Source organism: Xyrauchen texanus, chromosome 30 (assembly GCF_025860055.1).
Source record: "Xyrauchen texanus isolate HMW12.3.18 chromosome 30, RBS_HiC_50CHRs, whole genome shotgun sequence".
Taxonomy (NCBI): Eukaryota; Metazoa; Chordata; class Actinopteri; order Cypriniformes; family Catostomidae; genus Xyrauchen; species Xyrauchen texanus.
The window spans coordinates 29,126,405-29,145,465 of NC_068305.1; the positions used below are offsets into that span (position 1 = coordinate 29,126,405).

General features: G+C 39.4%; 1 protein-coding gene across 1 annotated transcript in view; it reads right to left on the minus strand.

The window, feature by feature from the left end:
* The window catches only part of LOC127623850 (NBAS subunit of NRZ tethering complex), a 218,060-nt gene that overhangs the window by 169,312 nt on the left and 29,687 nt on the right, over positions 1 to 19,061 (minus strand). The window contains exons 16-21 of the mRNA XM_052098413.1: positions 18,828 to 18,953; positions 16,648 to 16,799; positions 16,188 to 16,325; positions 11,579 to 11,657; positions 9,097 to 9,201; positions 8,618 to 8,754 (exon numbers count right to left, since the gene is read on the minus strand). Of these exons, the coding sequence (XP_051954373.1) occupies positions 8,618 to 8,754; positions 9,097 to 9,201; positions 11,579 to 11,657; positions 16,188 to 16,325; positions 16,648 to 16,799; positions 18,828 to 18,953 (737 nt within the window). The remainder of the gene's footprint in view (positions 1 to 8,617; positions 8,755 to 9,096; positions 9,202 to 11,578; positions 11,658 to 16,187; positions 16,326 to 16,647; positions 16,800 to 18,827; positions 18,954 to 19,061) is intronic.

Genomic DNA, 19,061 nt, shown 5'->3' on the forward strand with positions numbered 1-19,061 from the left:
TTCAATAAATGAAGACCATATTCATCATGAAGTAAACATCAGATTGATGCTGGAAGGAATCTGTTCTAAAAAGTCAAGCCACTGAGATGTTTTAAAATGGAGTCAACCTGCTCATTACAAACAGTCTATTTCCAAGGAGATTAAGAAGTGCATGCATTACACATACAAATTTGTTTGTCAAAAAAACAAATATCTGCCTGGTCGATATAAAGGTCTACTTTAAAAAATAAACACATCTTTCGAATCGACAGACAAAAAAGCTAAAGAAAACTTAATTTGGCTGTGTTTCTTTCCAGCAGAGACAGCAGATGGCGAGAGACCACTGGTTAGGCGAGAATCCTGCAGCAGCACTGTTAGCGCTCGTGGACTGGGGAGAAAGGAAACTGGCCTCCAGCTGCTGAGCTGTGATGGATGTTCACTGCAGAGAAAGCTGACCTCCATTACAGAGAATGGGCGGAAGGAGGGTGACTGAATCCAATACACTAAATCCATTCTGTCACCCCCATTACTGGAACATGGGGGGTTGCAAATGTCCTTTCTTTGTGTCTCTCTCTCTTAACACACAGACCTGTACATTAAATCTGTGTCCTCCCATACACACACACACACACACACACACACACACGTGTGTGTACAGTGTTCAAAACCTCAAGGGATATAAATAGTTTCCCGAAAAGAAAATTCCTGTCATTATTTACTGACTTTCATGTCGTTCCAAACTGTACGACTTTCTTTTTTTCATGAAACATTAAAAAAAGTACAATTCTAAAGAATTGTACTTGTCATTTCTTCCATGCATTTACAATGAAACGAGACTAAGGCTTTCAAGCTTAAAAAAGAACACAAAAGCGCCATGTGTCTTGTGCACTATATTCAAAGTCATTCAATAACTTTGAGGGAGAAACAGACCAAAATGCAAGTTATACATGGAAATATTGATACCTATCCTAGCTCTATTTAAAGCATTCCTGAGAGAATGAGTGTGACGAGGAGGAGGGTGTGGCCAAGCACTGAATTTTCCTAATCAGCTGGAAGGGGGATAAAGATGAGCTGGTGGTGCCAGTTCGAGAGAGAGAGAGAGAGACATGGCAGCTGTTTGTGTGTGTGTGTGTGTGTGTGTGTGTGTGTGTGTGTGTGTTTTATGTTGTTTCAGTTTCTTTGTCATTAAAGTTATGTTGACTATTCTGCTGGTTCCCACCTCTTACTTGTGCATCGTAAGAACCTTGTTACAGAGTGATGTCTGATTTGTGAATGAATCGTTCGTTTTAATCAGACCTTTTATTGTATCGGTTTATCCAGTTTACACAATGTGTTCACCAGATGGACTGATCTGATTCTACCTGACTTTGTTCAAGTCACAGCAGTTCACAGCTCACTCACTGGATTTGAAGATGATCAGTGAATAACAGCTTAAATTTTGGTCTGTTGAATGGCTTCAGAAGACTTGGAATACAGTGTCGACTGGACAAATTTTACAATATTTTTATGGTGCTTTTGCATCCTTTTTGAAACATGAAAGCCTCAGTTCACAATCATTGACAATGCAGGAAAAATAAAATACCAATTATTTCACCATTTGTGTTCCCTTGTAAGAAAGAAATTCATTTGGATTGACTTGAGGGTAAGCAAATGATGACAGACCTAAACATTTTAAGCAAACTAATCCTTTAACCACATTCTCACTGAATCTTTCCTCACTGTGTTTTTCCCGACAGAATTTATGTTAGAAAGAGAAAGCAGAGAGTACTAAAGTGTGTACGTAGGTGTAGAAGCTATTGCCGGTTTCCTCTGTTTTGATATTTTTCATGTGTATATTTAGAGTGAGCAATTACATCAGTCTTTCATGTCTGAGTTCTGAGGGCGTCAAAGGAGACAGTGCACTTTTAGGGAGCATGTCATCAACGAGTTGGATCAGTTCCAAATCCCTTAGGATGTCTTCATATTCGACACAGCAACAACATTCACAGTATAAACTCTCCAATCTGCAAAATCTCATTTCTCATTACTCGACTGTGACTTCAAATGGAAATAACAGCTAAACTAAGGTCTATTTTATGATGTCTGTTAAAAGTGCCTCTGAAATTAATTATAACAAATCATTAATGTGATAATATGGAAGCTATGTAAAGCTGTCTGCCACTTGAGATTATTTACTCATGATAATTAAAGCTAAACTGATTTTCAAAATGAAACCACATTTCCTCCATTGTGAACTAATGGCACTAATAGCAGTCCTAAAACTCAAAAGCACACCAATACTTGATTGGGATGGATCAGTTGGTGCAAGACTAACGGCCGACTAGTTCATTAGTCATAACACCTAACAAGTCACTAATGGACTTGTTGAGAAGGCAGATAACCTGGAGGCAAATGTTCCAATCTTTTCAAAAGTTAATTTCATGAGCTATAAACTCAGCAAAAAATAAATGTCCCTTTACAAGACACTGTATTAATAAAATAACTTTACAGATCTTTATTGTAAAGGGATTAAACAATGTTTTCATGCTTGATCAATGAGCCACAAACAATTAATGAACATGCACCTGTGGAACGGTTGTTAAGACACTAACAGCTTACAGAGGGTAGGCAAATAAGTTCACAGTTATAAAAACTTAGGACACTAAGAGACCTTTCTACTGACTCTGCAAAACACCAAAAGAAAGATGCCCAGGGTCCCTGCTCATCTGCATTAATGTGCGTTAGGCATGCTGCATGGAGGTATGAGGACTGCAGCTGTGCCCAGGGCAATAAATTGCAATGTCTGTAATTTGAGACGCCAAAGACAGCACTACAAGGAGACAGGAGGACAGCTGATCATCCTTGCAGTCGCAGACCAAGTTTAACAACACCTGCACAGGATCGGTACATCCGAATATCACACCAGTGGGACAGGTACAGGATGGCAACAACAACTGCCTGAGTTACACCAGGAATACACGATCCCTCCATCTGTGCTCAGTCTGTCCGCAATAGGCTGAGAGAGGGCTTGATGGCCTGACATCACCAGCAACAATGGCACCTATGTGCAAAAACTCACCTATGCTGGACCAGACAGGACTGGCAAAAAGTGCTCTACACTGATGAGTCGCCGTTTTGTCTCACCAAGGGTGATGGTCGGACTTGCGGTTATCATCGAAGGAATGAGCATTACACCAAGGCCTGTACTCTGGAGTGGGATCGATTTGGATTTGGGGCGTCTATCATGGTCTGGGGCAGTTTGTCACAGCATCATCGGACTGAGCTTGTTGTCATTGCAGGGAATCTCAATGTTGTACATTACAGGAAAGACATCCTCCTCCCTCATGTGGTACCGTTCCTGCAGGCTCATCCTGACATGATCCTCCAGCATAAAGATGCCACCAGCCATACTGCTCGTTCTGTGCACGATTTCGTACAAGACAGGAATGTCAGTGTTCTGCCATGGCCAGCGAAGAGCCCGGATCTCAATCCCATTGAGCAGGTCTGGGACCTGTTGGATCAGAGGGTGAGGGCAAGGGCCATTCCCCCCCAGAAATGTCCAGGAACTTGCAAGTGCCTTGATGGAAGAGTGGGGTAACATCTCACAGCAAGAACTGGCAAATCTGGTGCAGTCCAGATGAGGAGGAGATGAACTGCAGTACTTAATGCAGCTGGTGGCCACACCAGATACTGACTGTTACTTTTGATTTGGACTTCCTCTTTGTTCAGGGACACATTTTTCCATTTCTGTTAGTCAAATATCTGTGAAACTGTTCAGTTTATGTCTTAGTTGTTGAATATTTTAATGTTCATACAAATATTTACATATGTTAAATTTGATGAAAATAAAAGCATTTGAAAGTGAGAGGACATTTCTTTTTTGCTGAGTTCATTTTAAGAAAACAACAAAAATGTATTATTTCGGCCCTAATATGATGGAAAACAGCAATAAATAAATGTTCAGAGACATCTTTAAGTTAGGGTTAAGTTAGGGTTAGGTTAGGGTTAAAAAGGGGTGAATTAAGAGACACAATGTCTCGGAAAGGGTTTTTAGTATGCCGACAGCATGCTGTCCTTTAGTGTACTGACAGTAACTGAAGCTGTTGAACTGTCAGCATACTAAACTCAAAGTACAGGCATCAAAGCACAGCTTTTGGAATAAAATAACCACCTTCAGCAATATTACACAATTACTGTCAAACTCAAAATGCTTTGTTCAGGATGGTCTACTGTATTGTTCACTTGCAGATGGATGTTTTAAAAGGATAGTTAACCCAGAATTGAAAGTTGTGTCATCATTTACTCATCCTCATGTTATTAATGTTGAAGTAGTTATTTTTCCAAAACAACGAAAGCAAATGTTTGTTTAACATTACCTTATGTGTCTCATGGAACAAAAAAGTCTCATGGGTTTGGAAAAAATATGAGGGTGAGTGAATAATGACAGAATTTTTGGATGAACTGTCCCTTTACCTAGAATTTTAAAGAATCCATACAACATATTTTCCATACAATAATATTTCATAGTGACTGTGATCTTAAGTTCTGAAAAGACAAAAAGGCACTATAAAAGCAACATAAAAGCAATCCATAAGATTTATATGCTGTATTCCAAGTCTGAAATTCTGAAACCTACAGTAGCATTGTGTGACAAACAGAACAAAAGTTATGTTATTTGTTATACACTGATAATCTTCACTTCTGCTGCAGCTCAAAAGCAACTCTAGAATCAAATATGGCAGATGTTGGTCATCAACAGGCGTAGCGTTAAATGAAATGTTTTGTCATTTACACATTTATTTATATAAAAACTATTTTAACTTAGTCAGTTTGACTTCAATCTCTCTCTCTCTCTCTCTCTCTCTCTCCTGCTATGTGTGTGCTTCATTTATAGAAGGCACTATCAGCATTTACACCTGGTAATCAGTGTCTCTTTTGACCAGATGTGTTCAGATTTCAAGGAGAGGGACTCTGATTTCATGACTGCATACGTTAATTATGGAGTCATCATGTTACTGCCTGATAATAAAGCGCTAAAAAGGATATTAACAAATTGAAGTGCAGAAAACAGTGCTGTATTTTTGCATTCAATCGAAGTCCAAACATTACGTTTAGGAAGGCTCAATCAAAGAAGCCTCAAATGAACAATGTCTAATAGTCTAAAAGTCTAATATCACAAGTTGAGCCAAAGATTTACACTCTTTGGGAAATCAACCTATGAATGACTTACAGTTGTCTCTGACTATTATGCTGGGATTTCAAGATTGAAAAAAAAAATCCCATCAGCTTTAAGACCAACTAGTCATCCAGACAACCCACCGACTTGCCAAGTTTGAAAAATATGGAGTATTGTACATCCCTTAGCCACACATCAACATCAAAGTTTCAGGATGTACTTGTGGCACTAAAAGTTCCTCGAGTTGTTGCTGGTATAACAGAGAGGTCAGTAATTCAATCTCAGCAGCTGTCTCCAGATATCTGTCTCCAGATATCTTTTGTGAACTCAAATATCTGAGGTCTTTCAGAATATGCTCAGATGTGCCCATTATTCAGAGGTAGTCTCTGACTTTCATGACCTTGCATGGCTGCCTCTCTCCTCCCCTCAAAGGACAGCAAGAAGTCTTCATTTTTGAAGGAGCAGAAACTCCGTCTGTAAAATCGCCTGTATATGTAGGGGAGACGGGGCAAATGTAACACACTATATTTCTTACATCATAAATAAGTTAGAGTGATGACACTTCTTCAGCACAAGTAAAGTCAGTTCTCACTGTGCACAAGAAAAGGTGTAATTATTTCACTTTGTGAGAAGGTTTTGACCAAAAAAAATAATTTTGAGGAATGCAAATTATTATATTATAAATGTTATAACAAGAAACAGAAATGGAATAATGTGTCCCTGAACAAAGGGAGAGTCCAAATCAGAAGTAACAGTCAGTATCTGGTGTGGCCACCAGCTGCATTAAGTACTGCAGTTCATCTCCTCCTCATGGACTGCACCAGATTTGCTAGTTCTTGCTGTGAGATGTTACCCCACTCTTCCACCAAGGCACTTGCAAGTTCCTGGACATTTCTGGGAGGAATGGTCCTTGCCCTCACCCTCCGATCCAACAGGTCCCAGACGTGCTCAATGGGATTGATATCCAGACTCTTCGCTGGCATTGTCAGAACACTTACATTCTTGTCTTTCAGGAAATCACTCACAGAACGAGCAGTATGGCTGGTGCCATTGTCATGCTGGAGGGTCATGGCAGGATGAGCCTGCAGGAGGGGTACCACACGAGGGAGGCAGATGTCTTCCCTGTAATGCACAGCATTGGGATTACCTGCAATGACAACAACCCCCCCAGGGCTGTGTGCTCAGTCCACTGCTGTTCACTCTGCTGACTCACAAATGTGCAGCAATGCATAGCTCGAATCACATCAAGTTCGCCGATGACACGACCGTGGTGGGTCTCATCAGCAAGAACGATGAGTCAGCATACAGAGAGGAGGTGCAGCGGTTAAAGGACTGGTGTAGAGCCAACAACCTGTCTCTGAATGTCGACAAAACAAAAGAGATGGTTGTTGATTTTAGGAGAGCACAGAGTGACCACTCTCCGCTGAACACTGACGGCTCCTCTGTGGAGATCGTCAAGAGCACCAAATTCCTGGTCCCTCAACACCAGCTCTATTACCAAGAAAGCCCAGCAGCGTCTCTGCTTTCTTCGAAGGCTGAGAAAGCACATCTCCCACCCCCCATCCTCACTACATTCTATAGAGGGACCGTTTCGGACTGCAAAGCCCTGCAGAGGATAGGGAGGACAGCTGAGGAGATCACCGTGGACTCTCTTCCCTCCATCAAAGACATTTACAAAAAACACTGCATCCACAACGCAACCAGCATTGTGGACGACCCCACACACCCCTCACACATACTCTTCACCCTCCTGCCGTCTGGCAAGAGGTACCGAAGCATTCGGTCCCTCACGGCCAGACTGTGTAACAGCTTCTTCCCCCGAGCCATCAGACTCCTCAATACTCAGAGACACACACACGTCCTGAGATGCACTTTAATTTTGTCATTTTTATAACTGGCTGCTACCTCAATAACTGCTGTGCATAGAACACTATCCCATAGTATGTTATGTTTACATTTGGCATTTTTAGAAACTGTCATCTTTTGCACTACTGTGTACTGGTCAGCGCTGCACTGTCTCTTACTGTGTCTATTGTCCTGTTCATTGTTAGTCATTTATTGTACTGTTCCGTACTTTTTGCACACGTTTGCACGTGCAATTTATATAGGTATGTTATTTAGTCTGTGTAGTCTCATGTGGTTCTGGGTTTGTCCTATGTTGTTTTATGTAGCACCATGGTCCTGGAGGAACATTGTCTCGTTTCGCTGTGTACTGTACTAACTGTATATGGTTGAAACGACAATAAAAACCACTTGACTTGACTCAGTCCGATGATGCTGTGACACACCACCCCAGACCATGACAGACCCTCCAACTCCAAACAGATCCTCCTCCAGAGTACAGGCCTCGGTGTAACGCTCATTCCTTCAACGATAAACGCAAGTCCGACCTTCACCCCTGGTGAGACAAAACCGCGACTCATCAGTATAGAGCACTTTTTGCCAGTCCTGTCTGGTCCAGCGAAGGTGGGTTTGTGCCCATATGCGACATTGTTGCTGGTGATATCTGGTAAGGACCTGCCTTACAACAGGCCTACAAGCCCTCAATCCAGCCTCTCTCAGCATATTGCAGACAGACTGAGCACAGATGGAGGGATTGTGTGTTCCTGGTGTAACTTGGGCAGTTTTTGTTGCCATCCTGTACCTGTCTTGCAGGTGTGATATTCGGATGTACCGATCCTGTGCAGGTGTTGTTACACGTGGTCTGCCACTGCGAGGACAGTCAGCTGTCCTTCCTATCTCCCTGTAGTGCAGTCTTGGGCATCTCATAGTACAGACATTGCAATTTATTGCCCTAGCCACATCTGCAGTCCTCATCCCTCCATGCAGCATGCCTAAGGCACGTTCACGCAGATGAGCAGGGACCCTGGGCATCTTTAATTTTTACTTTGTTTGTGGTTGAATTTCAGATACAGTGGCTAATATAATTAAATTTTTATTGTAGCATTTAATTTAATATTACAATTGCCCCCAACCACATTTACAATTAAATTTACAGTATGATCTCATTTTAAGTTTCTTAATGGTGTAGTTACTTTTGCCACATATAAATGTATTACTCTTTTTTTATACCAAATATGTTGTAGATTTGTAGTAGTCTGTGAGTTCTGAAGGGTAATATGCTACAATTGCCCCCTGTATTCTCTATATAAACTGCTTCAGTTAGGTGGTAAGTGTTCATATTCAGTGTTTCTGGCACAAAGCCAGGAGGTAACCTCAATTACTTCATAAGCTTAAGGTCTCCAAGTTTAAAATGCATAATTGCACAGTAAAATGTCTCATTTACATAAGCAACCTGCTTTAAACTACCACCTTTAACTGATTTGGTTTCACAGACAATACCTAATAACTTCTTCCAGTGGACCCATCGTCTAAATTTCCCATTTAGCTATCATTTCCCATTTAGCTGTTTCAAAAAGATTTATGCGGGTTTTGTTTATACTGTTCTTGGGAGATTGGTATCCTCTAATCAGTAATTCTTACCCAGCCTTAGGCAGAAGGTCGGTGTACTCGTGAGGAGAGGTGGTTTCTGGGAAATTGTAAAGGATGGCAAGTCGGTGCTGGAGCAACTCTGAGCTGTGATAAGTGAAGAGAATGTCCAAAGCCTGCACGTTACTCTCCTGAGAGAGAAATAAAACAATGAGAGAGCAAAAGATTGATAGAGATAAATAATTAATAGACGATTTATGAGACTGAACTAACTACAGACAGCTTTATGCTCTGCGGCAATATTTTCCACATTACAAACCCCTTGAAGCCTTTGCAGTGTGCAGGTAACCATATTTCAAACATCTACACTTAAAAATACTCTCAGAATATGAGGGGAATCCATATTTTACGGCAAACGCTAGCAAGAGCGCACACACTTATCAAGAAAAGTGTGAAATAGTGACTATAATTCACACCACAGGACCCTGTTACAGACACTCACACGGTCAGAGAACAAAGGGAGAGAGATTTACCCTGGCGTAATTTCTTGCTGACAGAACAATATTCTGATTGCGGAACTTCTTGAAAAATTCGGCATCAAATCTCTGCTCTGCCGCATGAGGTCCGCCTAGAATTTCCTGCAGAAAATGTGATGAGAGAAGAAGTGAACGAAAAAGAGAACAAAACAAACATGAAAGTTCAGTTGAGGGTCTCACGCTTGTGTGCCTGAGGTAAATTCTCCCAGTCCACACTGTTGACATTTATTGCTTTGACATTTACAATTACGCCCTTTAAGTCTACAGGGCCGGTGCGTAGATGTGTGTGCATGTGAGCGTCTAATGTCTCTCAGGTCTGGTTACATTCAGGACTATTCCCTTAGAAATCAATTACACATGAAGACCCTGACAAAGGCCATCTATCACAACAGGAGTAGGACATTAACAGTGCGGTAGGATGAAAGGATGATACACTCCTGCTCATGACTTTAAAAATAAAACAATGAGCTGAAAGACTTTAAAAAGATTATTTAAAGATGAAACATGTCATTTATTGACATTACACGGAATAGCAAAAACAAGGATTGTTTTCAAACAGGTCTCCCGAACACTCCACTATCAAACAAATAGTCCCATCTAAAACTGATGCATTAGTTGAGCCAATGTTGCTTTTTTGCAGCTAGCAAGTATGCACTAACAAAAAGAGCCAATACTGTAGCACCACAGAGGCACAGTGTTTACACCTTTCAGGGAAATCAACTACTTAATTACTTAGAGTTGCATCTGAAAATGAAAGGAATATTCCAGGTTCAAAACAAGTTAAGCTCAATCAACAGCATTACTGGCATAATGTTGATTACCACAAAAAAAACATTTTTACTCGTTTCAACTTTTCTTCAAGGTTATAGGGAGGCACTTACAATGGAAGTGAATGGGCCAATTATTGGAGGGTTTAAAAGGCAGAAATGTGAAGCTTATAATATTATAACATCACTTAGATTAATTCTTCTGTTAGAAATCATATATTACTTGAGCTGTAAAGTTGTTTAACTTGTCATTTTAAGGTTTGTTGACATTACATTGTCATGGCAACGAAGATGTAAAATTGGCTATAACTTCACACAGAAAAGGTTAGTAAGTGGTTTTATCACAGACAAATCACATTAACACACATATTGTGTTGTGGCTCTACTTTGAAAAAGTGAGTATTTTAACATTCAAAAATTGCAAATTGAACATTTTCTTAAAAAAAGCAAATATCTGGGTTATAGTGAGGAGCTTACAATGGAAGTGAGTGGGGGCCAATTTTTTAAAGTGAGGAGTCAAAATAATTTTTTGTGGTAATCAATATTATGCCACAATATTATGCCACAAATGCTGTCAATTAAGGTTAACTTGTATTGAACCCGGAACATTCCTTTAAGTTGAGATAGGATAGGAGAAATTGACCACAGTAACTTTCCTTTGGAGAATAAGCAACTGAAAACTGAAATCAACATTTAATTTTAGTTTCAATTTCCTGCAACAAAAACGCTTGTAGTTTTGCATTTACTGTTTTGCTACTGTACCTCTAAGGCCCTTAGACAATACTGTATTTAATGGCCTCTGTTATGATTGGCCAATCTCCATGTACCAGCATAAATCACATTGTTGTTCATGTGGGGCTTTGAATGATTGAAAACGGCTGAATACTGAACAGGTGTTGATATGTAAATTAGGGTTGTATAGGGAGGTTAATATGTAAATTAGGGTGGTTAATGTGCTCATGGCTGTGATGTTTAAACATGACGATTTCTGAACAAGCTGTTTTTGCAGTCTAGTTTTCATCTGACTTTCAAATGGTCTAGGTAGACTGGGGAGGGAGCTTTGCATTGTAAACATTAGACATCTACATAGAAAGGAAATGAAAGACAAATTCTGTTTTCCATGTCTCTTTTAAACCAAAAGCTTTCAAACCAAACTCAGAAGATGCACCTGTACAGACAACAAACCACACTCAGGCTTGCTTAACTATAGAGACAGTACAAGATAATAATTCTTGCGTTCAAACAAACCTGAATGGAGTGCATCTCCTAATGCAGGGACCTCAAGAAGGTGTTTTCTGTTTCAAACTACGTTTAATTTGACACTGCGACCTTAAAATGCTGTGTATATGATGCAACACAACCAAAGTGAGATTTATGAGCAGCTTATTGGGCAGAAACTGTCTTTGTGGCACTATTAATATTGCTCCATTTTGTTTTGAGCTACACGTCCAGGCTGACACAACAACGATTCAACCAATGATGTGAGTTGGGGGCGGGACTATCTGTTTGATCAACCAATGAAAGACATAGAAGGTATATAAAAGCTTTTACCCTTTTTCTCCAAAGTTACATTTGGTGGTGCAGAGATTACACACTGCTGCTTTAAGCATAATCGGTGTAAGAACATGCATGTAAATGCACTCATTGTCTGTGCAGATGGAAGTAGTAATATTATGCTTATGTTGTGGATTTAACTGATTTGAGAGTGTTACCTCATAAGTAGCCAAGCGGTCCAGATAGCACAGAAGCTTCAATCTACTCCTGCAGAGCTCCCTCTGCTCTAGAGTCAGCCTGGAAGAACAAGAAATCAACAAAGGATTAAACACACACAGTTTTCTTATCTGGAGCTTATCAGAATGCATCTACTTCAGAGAGCTGCTACTAATATCCATGAAAATGGTGTAATGAAATAAAGCTTCACACACTCAGGGGGATGAGATGGGAGATTTGACAGATGTGCACACACGTAAACACAGGTACACTGAGGCCTTCAGAAATAATGTTTGCAAGAAAATGCAGAGGAACGGGGGAGAAAGATGATTGTAAATTGGAGGGAAAACCTAAAAAGGGGGCAAAATAGAGGGAGAGCAGTAGTGAAACGGTAGTGAGCCATTATGGACCAAGATTAGGTCATCAAAGACAGGCTAATGTGAGATGACCGCTGCCTGATTGCCTGGATGCCCATGTGAGCGTGTGTGTGTGTGAGCGCGTGTGGATCAGTCAGCATGAGAATCCACAGAAGGCAATTACAATCTCATCTCATTTTCCCTGCATTACTGCGGAAACCTGAGTATCCCATTGTATGCGAATGAGAACAAACACACACACAAATAAATAAGACTGCGTTCATTGGACTTGGGGAGAATATTGAATGGCAGGATGTTGTTGCAGTATAAACATGATAGAAGAAGTCCACAAATAAACACAAACCCATGATCACTTACTATATAAAACACACACACACACACACGCACCTTTTGCCATTTTTCTCATGGACATCTCTTGCCAGCATCCACACATTCTAGGGCAATTCCATTTCAGGCTTACTGATTTTAATGAAACTGAAGCAGGATTTAATGCTGTGTCAAGGGTTTATAGATGGCCTGACTGTAAAAGCAGCATTTAGCTCTGCAACAGCACACAGCATTGGCATGCTGCTGTCAGTTCACTAAACAACCAACACGCTGAAGGTCACACATCTTTATACTGGAGAAACGCATCACAATAACTACTGACATGATCAAAGTTGACAAAACTCTTTTCAGTTAAGGATGTTATACAGATGTGAAAAGTTATGTTACGTATAGCTGACTGGTATCTAAAAGAGAAAAGATACTGACTATTAATTTCATGCCAGATAAAATGTAGTGCTCAGATATTTCATTGATATTTAAGATAACAAGCTATTTAAGATTATTCTTTTTAATAAAAACTCAAACTAATTCTGGACTGACTTTGTAACATTTTCAAAGGTATCAGCAGAAAAAAATAAAAAAAAACATTCAGAGAAGAATACTACAATCCAATAAAATATGTTTCAAAGACGAGCTCTGGCATGAGGCACACGAAAGGGATCTTCGACTGATGGTTAAAAAAAAAACAAATATGTGCTTGAGTGGCCTATCCTCCATTGATGCTATGAAAAAGGGCACTGGATAGAATTGGACATCATTCCTTTGGCATTCTATTCATGCTGTTTAGCCAGTAGGTTACTGGCCCACAAAGTGAGCTTTGATTCTCCAGAGGTTATTTTTCTCCATTAACCAACATATTATGGAGTTTTTGGTTCCTTGCCATGGTCGCCTTTGGCTTGCTCACTGGGGGTCTAAATACAAATATTATTCTCTTATTAAGGCACAATCTACAAAATGTATTTTTATCAAATAGCAAAATGATGTCTAAGACATTACAGCTTTATTTTCGGTTATAGCACAATTTCTAGTACAGCGGCATTGAAGCGATGTCTATTGTGAAAAGCACTTTACTAATAAAAATGACTTGACTTGACTAAATAAATCTGCATTTCCTAAAGGAATATCAGTACCTGCAAGGCAGCAAAAGAGCCAAGTTCATTTCTTTTCTTTTTGGCAGAGGCTATTCGCACTAAATATGAATAGTGATAGATGCTATTTACACTAATAGGGTAAGTTGCTATTTGCACCCTGGTGAAAATAGTGGCAGATACTATTTGCATTCCTAATTAACTACTAATATACATTATAGGGGCATCATTGCGGTGTGTTTATAGTGTTAATTCAGAGTCCCACAGACACCCTACCCTTACAAAAAGTAACCATGGCTTTACCACAGTAACCATCCTATCATCAAGCTATTTTATAGTTATATCATAGTAACCATAAAAAAATAAACATGGTTATTATATTAACACCATATTTTTGTAGTGATACCATGGTTAAACGAAATAAAACTATGGATTCCACCAAAGAATATGGTTACTACAATATTACTATAGTAAAACCATGGTCAATATTACCCCAATCAAACTTTTGTCTCAAATCCCGACCATAACGGTGACCAAATCACTGCAATGAAATGAAGCTTTATATTTTTTTGTATTCATTATTATAATTAGTGTTAAAGGAAATATTAATTGTGGAGACAGGAAACCGGATGGGGAAATATGGAAAAGGCAGAAATGAACCCAGGCAATTGCACACCATCATTACACAGCACACCACTGCAGCAACACTAGGGGTGCTGTTTTTGTTACATTTGTTGTGTTTCCACCAGACTATTAGACTGCAAATAATCGCTCTGTTAGGCAGGTTCTATTTACAGTGCAAATAGTCAACCCAGAGCTAGAAATGGCTAGACAGCACAAATTTGGATAGAAGAAGAGAGGGCAAGAGAAAGGGACTTTTGACTAATATGCAATACAGAGTGATAAATAGATCCATGTGAAAACATATAAGACCAATTACAATGCAGTTAGCAAATTGCGCAATAAACAATGCAGTAAGCAAGTCTCTTTTTTTTATTTCTTGCAAAAATCATGATTGCTCGAAAGAGGTTTCCCCAAACAGTACTACAGCAACTTCCACACCACCCCACCCTCCTTTGTTTGGATAAAGCCACACACTCACTCCATTGGTTGAGCCAGCAGTTGACATGTCAGACTGCTCAAAAAACAGAGCAATGTTTTTAAATTCTCCGTTAAATCTAGCAAATGGCTTACATATAAAGTAGTTGTCTCTCTGCAAATGGGTAAAACTGGGATAAAAGAAAGTATTTTACATCAACAATATTACACACCAAGGCTAAAATTATCTCCAAAACTAAGTTTGAATGGAGTCACGCTGGAGTACGTTAAGCAAGTGCAGCTGAATTTAATAGCAGGCACTGTTATTTTCACCTGTGAGAATATCTGTGTGAGAGTGAAGCATGAGTGACAGACAGACATTTTTAAGGTGACTAGCTATCAAAATATGCAGTGTTACTGTGATAGTGAAAGAGAGACAGCTCACTGAACCTGGTATCACTCCCTCTCTCTCTCTCTCTCTCTCACACACACACACACAACTTTAGCTAAAACCAGCAGTCTGATCGATATTGCCCCATTGCTATAATGGCGGTGTAGTTAAAAAGAAATTAACAGAATGATGACTTTGTCGTCGCCTTTCCACAGCAGAATGTAAGGAGAAATTGCACCACACACCATTAGAGCTTCTAATTCCTTCTCACTGTCTGTCTCTCCATCTCTGTCCCTCTTTATCTTCTTCCATCATCATCTTCTTCGCCTTTTCCTTTCTCCCTAAATGCTTTTGTTTCAATTTTCCTTCTATCCCTGTTTATTTGTTCTTTTTTTCCCTGGCATCCCTGCCCTCAATCACAACTTTCACCTTTTTTCTTTCTCCTTCAATTAGTTTTTCTCCTTTGCATGAGTAGGACAACATGTGTCATACATGCATCCAGACACACATAAATGGACACAGCAGCACACGCATTATATATGCTGACTGCATACAAACAAACAGCCTGGGGAGTAAACACACAAACACACAATGATGTCAGACAGCTAACGGGTTTAGACACACCGTAATTGAGGGCAAATTAGATACAGTTCTGTATGATATGCATGAGGAGTATGTGTATGTTTAGCAGAGTTACGTTGTGAAAAATTAGGTAATTTAGTGTGTGTGTGTGTGTGTGTGTGTGTGTGTGTGTGTGTATATAAACAAGAGTATTTTGATAAGTGCAGTGTTTACAGCAAATGTTTTCCAATCTGCAATGTTTTTTGTCTATATCGCCCTCCCTCCCCTTTCGTTACAGTGTGTGTGAGCGTTCATAATTTGTGCTCATGGATGGCTTTTTCATTAGGGCCTCTTGGGCAAAGCACAACAGAGGCATAAATTACTTTATGCAGATTAGAAATAAATCTATGCTCTAACGGCTTTAATTTTATCCTCTACCTTTTCCTCTACGTTCTATTTGCCTGTCTCTCTCTCATTCTCTACTTTGTCTCCAAGATCGCTCTGAGCAGGCTTAGATGGAACATGTAGACTTATTTCACATTTACTGTGCTGAATTTGTAATTCTGCAAAATGTATTTAAATATGTTTAATATTTTATAATATTAAATAATAATACTATTAAATCATGCCGAAATACTACGCTCTTATTGGTAGCTGAAAGCTTAATCAAATTAGCAAAATATTTGTATGTAATATGTAAATCTTTTAATGATGGGCGATCACATTCTGCTGAAAACGTTCGATGCATGCAAATTCTGTGTGCTCCTGCTGGTAAGCTTTCTGAAAAAATCTGCCACTTTTAAATGTCTGTGTATGCGAGAAAACATACTTGCTAAAATCCACTTTTTTGAGGAGCTCCTGTCTCTTCTTCACCTCCCTCTCTTTTCTTTGCTCCATCTCTTCCTCTATAGACAGAAAGTCTTCATATGGATCATCATCCAGATCAACATCACCTGGCAAGATGAACCTAGGGACAGAACATACTGGTTAAGGGCACACAAATGCCCTGTTCCCCTACAAAGCCCCTAAGCTTGGACATGCAACTAGAAGTAAACCAAAACGCATTCTGACATAGGCATTTGTTGACCAATGAGAATGATTTGCTGTATGCTTGCTTGTATTAAAAATCTTTAATGGTTCTTTCCACACCCTCAACATAAATCTTAATAACCACACCCTCAACATAAATCCATCAAACGCTCAGTCAGAGCTTTCTCTAGTGTGTAAGCACCCTAACACATTGCAAAAGAGAAGATCGGAAGAGCTGTGTAGGTTTGTGTGTTACACACCTGCCCCCGTCTTCTCCATTACTGATGGCGATCAAGGCCTCGAGATCTGTTCCTTTCAAGCCGTACTGCAGAAGTTCTTTGGCCGCATCCACGTTCTCTGGAACTCTCTCCACACACTCATGCAGCACCCATGATCTCTTCTTTATCTTACTCTGTGAAAAGAAAAAAGAGAGACTTAAGGCCTATTCAGACTAAGCACAAGTTTAAAGTTTACACCCCTACAAACCCCTGTGCACAAAGAACAAAAAGCTGCCTGGCAATGAAGCTACAGGCTTCTGTCACCCTAAAATTTTGTTCATTTTTTTTAGCTTGGAAATGCATTCTTCAATGCATCGCAATTATTTCTCCAACGATTCTGAATCGATTGTCAAACATTATGCTAGAATAAAAATGGTCAGATGTGCATATACTAAAGCCAAGCGCACACTACAGAACTGATCACTGACTGGATGCATCAGTCACACGATGATCGTATTCAACTGAAACTCTGCTTCTTCTTTCGGCTGCTCCCATTAGGGGTCGCCACAGCGGAATATCGGCGATCCACTTTTTTGACATGGTACAGATTTTATGCCAGATGACCTTCCTGACGCAGTCTCCAATTCACCTTACTTAACCACCGTGCCACCCCATTCACAAACTCAAGCACACAAAAATTGTAGAGCTTACCCGTTATTGCACTAATTTGCACAGAAAGAAAAAAAAAAACAGCTGAAAATAATTATGAAACCGTGGTGAAATGTGGGTATTGTTTAAATTTTCTCATTATTTTTGGTCTCCTACCTCCCAATGCCCTTTTCACCTGTTGCACTCTCTGGACCAGCAACCAATAGTTGTAGTTATCCACCTTTTCCCTAAACAGTTCCACGATTCAACTGTTTTCAATTTACGGTCTCTAGTGTTATCACTCGCATTGGAGTATATTCTTAGTGGTAATGTAATGTTTAAGGTATTACATTTATATAAAACTGGCAAAAAACATGTGGCTGTATAATCAATACGAATGATTTTTTATTGACAGTGCCTCAGCTGAGTGTGTAGATGTCATAAAGCAATGGTCCGAGGTTAGTTACGCTGATATCATCAACTATGAGATGTTATGACAGCCAACTACCGCACAAATTTATTTTTACCCCCAAAAAATGTAATGGTTGTTGTTCTCTGTCTGGATCACTCCTTTTGATAGTTTTAGAAGTGCATCTGGAGACCAGAAATAGGCAACTAGAATCGTCATGGAGCAGACCAGTGGTAGCTCAGGAAAAATGTGGATAGTTATAAGCTACAGATTGATTAATACTAAATTAATAATTTAATACTATTTAATACTGAGTTTAAAGCAAAAAAAAAACTTGGATGAAATTTGCATTGAGAATTGTTTTGTAATCGAATCGTTACCCTTTGAATCATAATCAAATTGGGATTCCAGTGCAGATTCACACCTGTACAGTAAGATATAAGCTTTTTTTTTTTGCATCAGACCGAACATTCCCAACAGATTTCACATGGTTGATCCCAGATTAAATCTAATCTGGTTGGTCTCAAATTAAAAGGAACATCAAAAAAGCAATAGAGAGCTTTAGTCATGATGTCAACTTGTAGGCCAACCCAAAATGTTTATTCGTATGGGTTCCCTTGGAAATTTCTAACATGATTTATTTAGAAAAGAGGTTTTCAAATTTTTGGAGTAAAATAAGCTCTTAAAATAGCTTAGCATGCTAGGCTCTTTTTAGGCTACTTGAACATAATGCATAATCTTTTTGCAACATTAGCCTAGCATGCTAATCAGTTAGCATTACTTGACAAGACCTTTACATTTTGTTCTACATTACAACATGATTTACAAATCATTCTTTAACTTCATCATACGTGCTTGACAAATGGCGTGTAATATAACTGTTGTAGCAACTTGTTGGCAACATTTAAATGCACACAATGGTTTTTATATTTATATCTGAGTTATGACTATGTGTAATTATGTTGTACAACAAAATGTGAAAGTGTCTTCAAGTAATGTTAACCACAGACCTTATTGAATTCATAAATATACTGCTTTGAGGAAGCTATGACTCGAAAAATGCTAATTGTCTTCTGGGATTTAGAAACTCTGAAGCAGCAAGAAGAACAAAAAGTTTAGTATGCCCTTGTTACAGGTTGCAAATGTTGTGGTTACCCACTCTTACCAAGTAGTCCTGAATGGAAGCGATGCTGACTGTAGATTTTCTCCACTGTCTCTGGAAGACGAGATCAGAATCCAGACCATATGCATGAGCCAGGGAAAGCGCCTCTCCATACTCCTCATTATCAATCTGTCAATACACACACACAAGGTTACCTTCTACCGAAAGCTCTTAGTCTTATTAATGGTCTATGAAAGAACCAGAGAACTGTTATCGCTTTTTAATATTACAGCAATA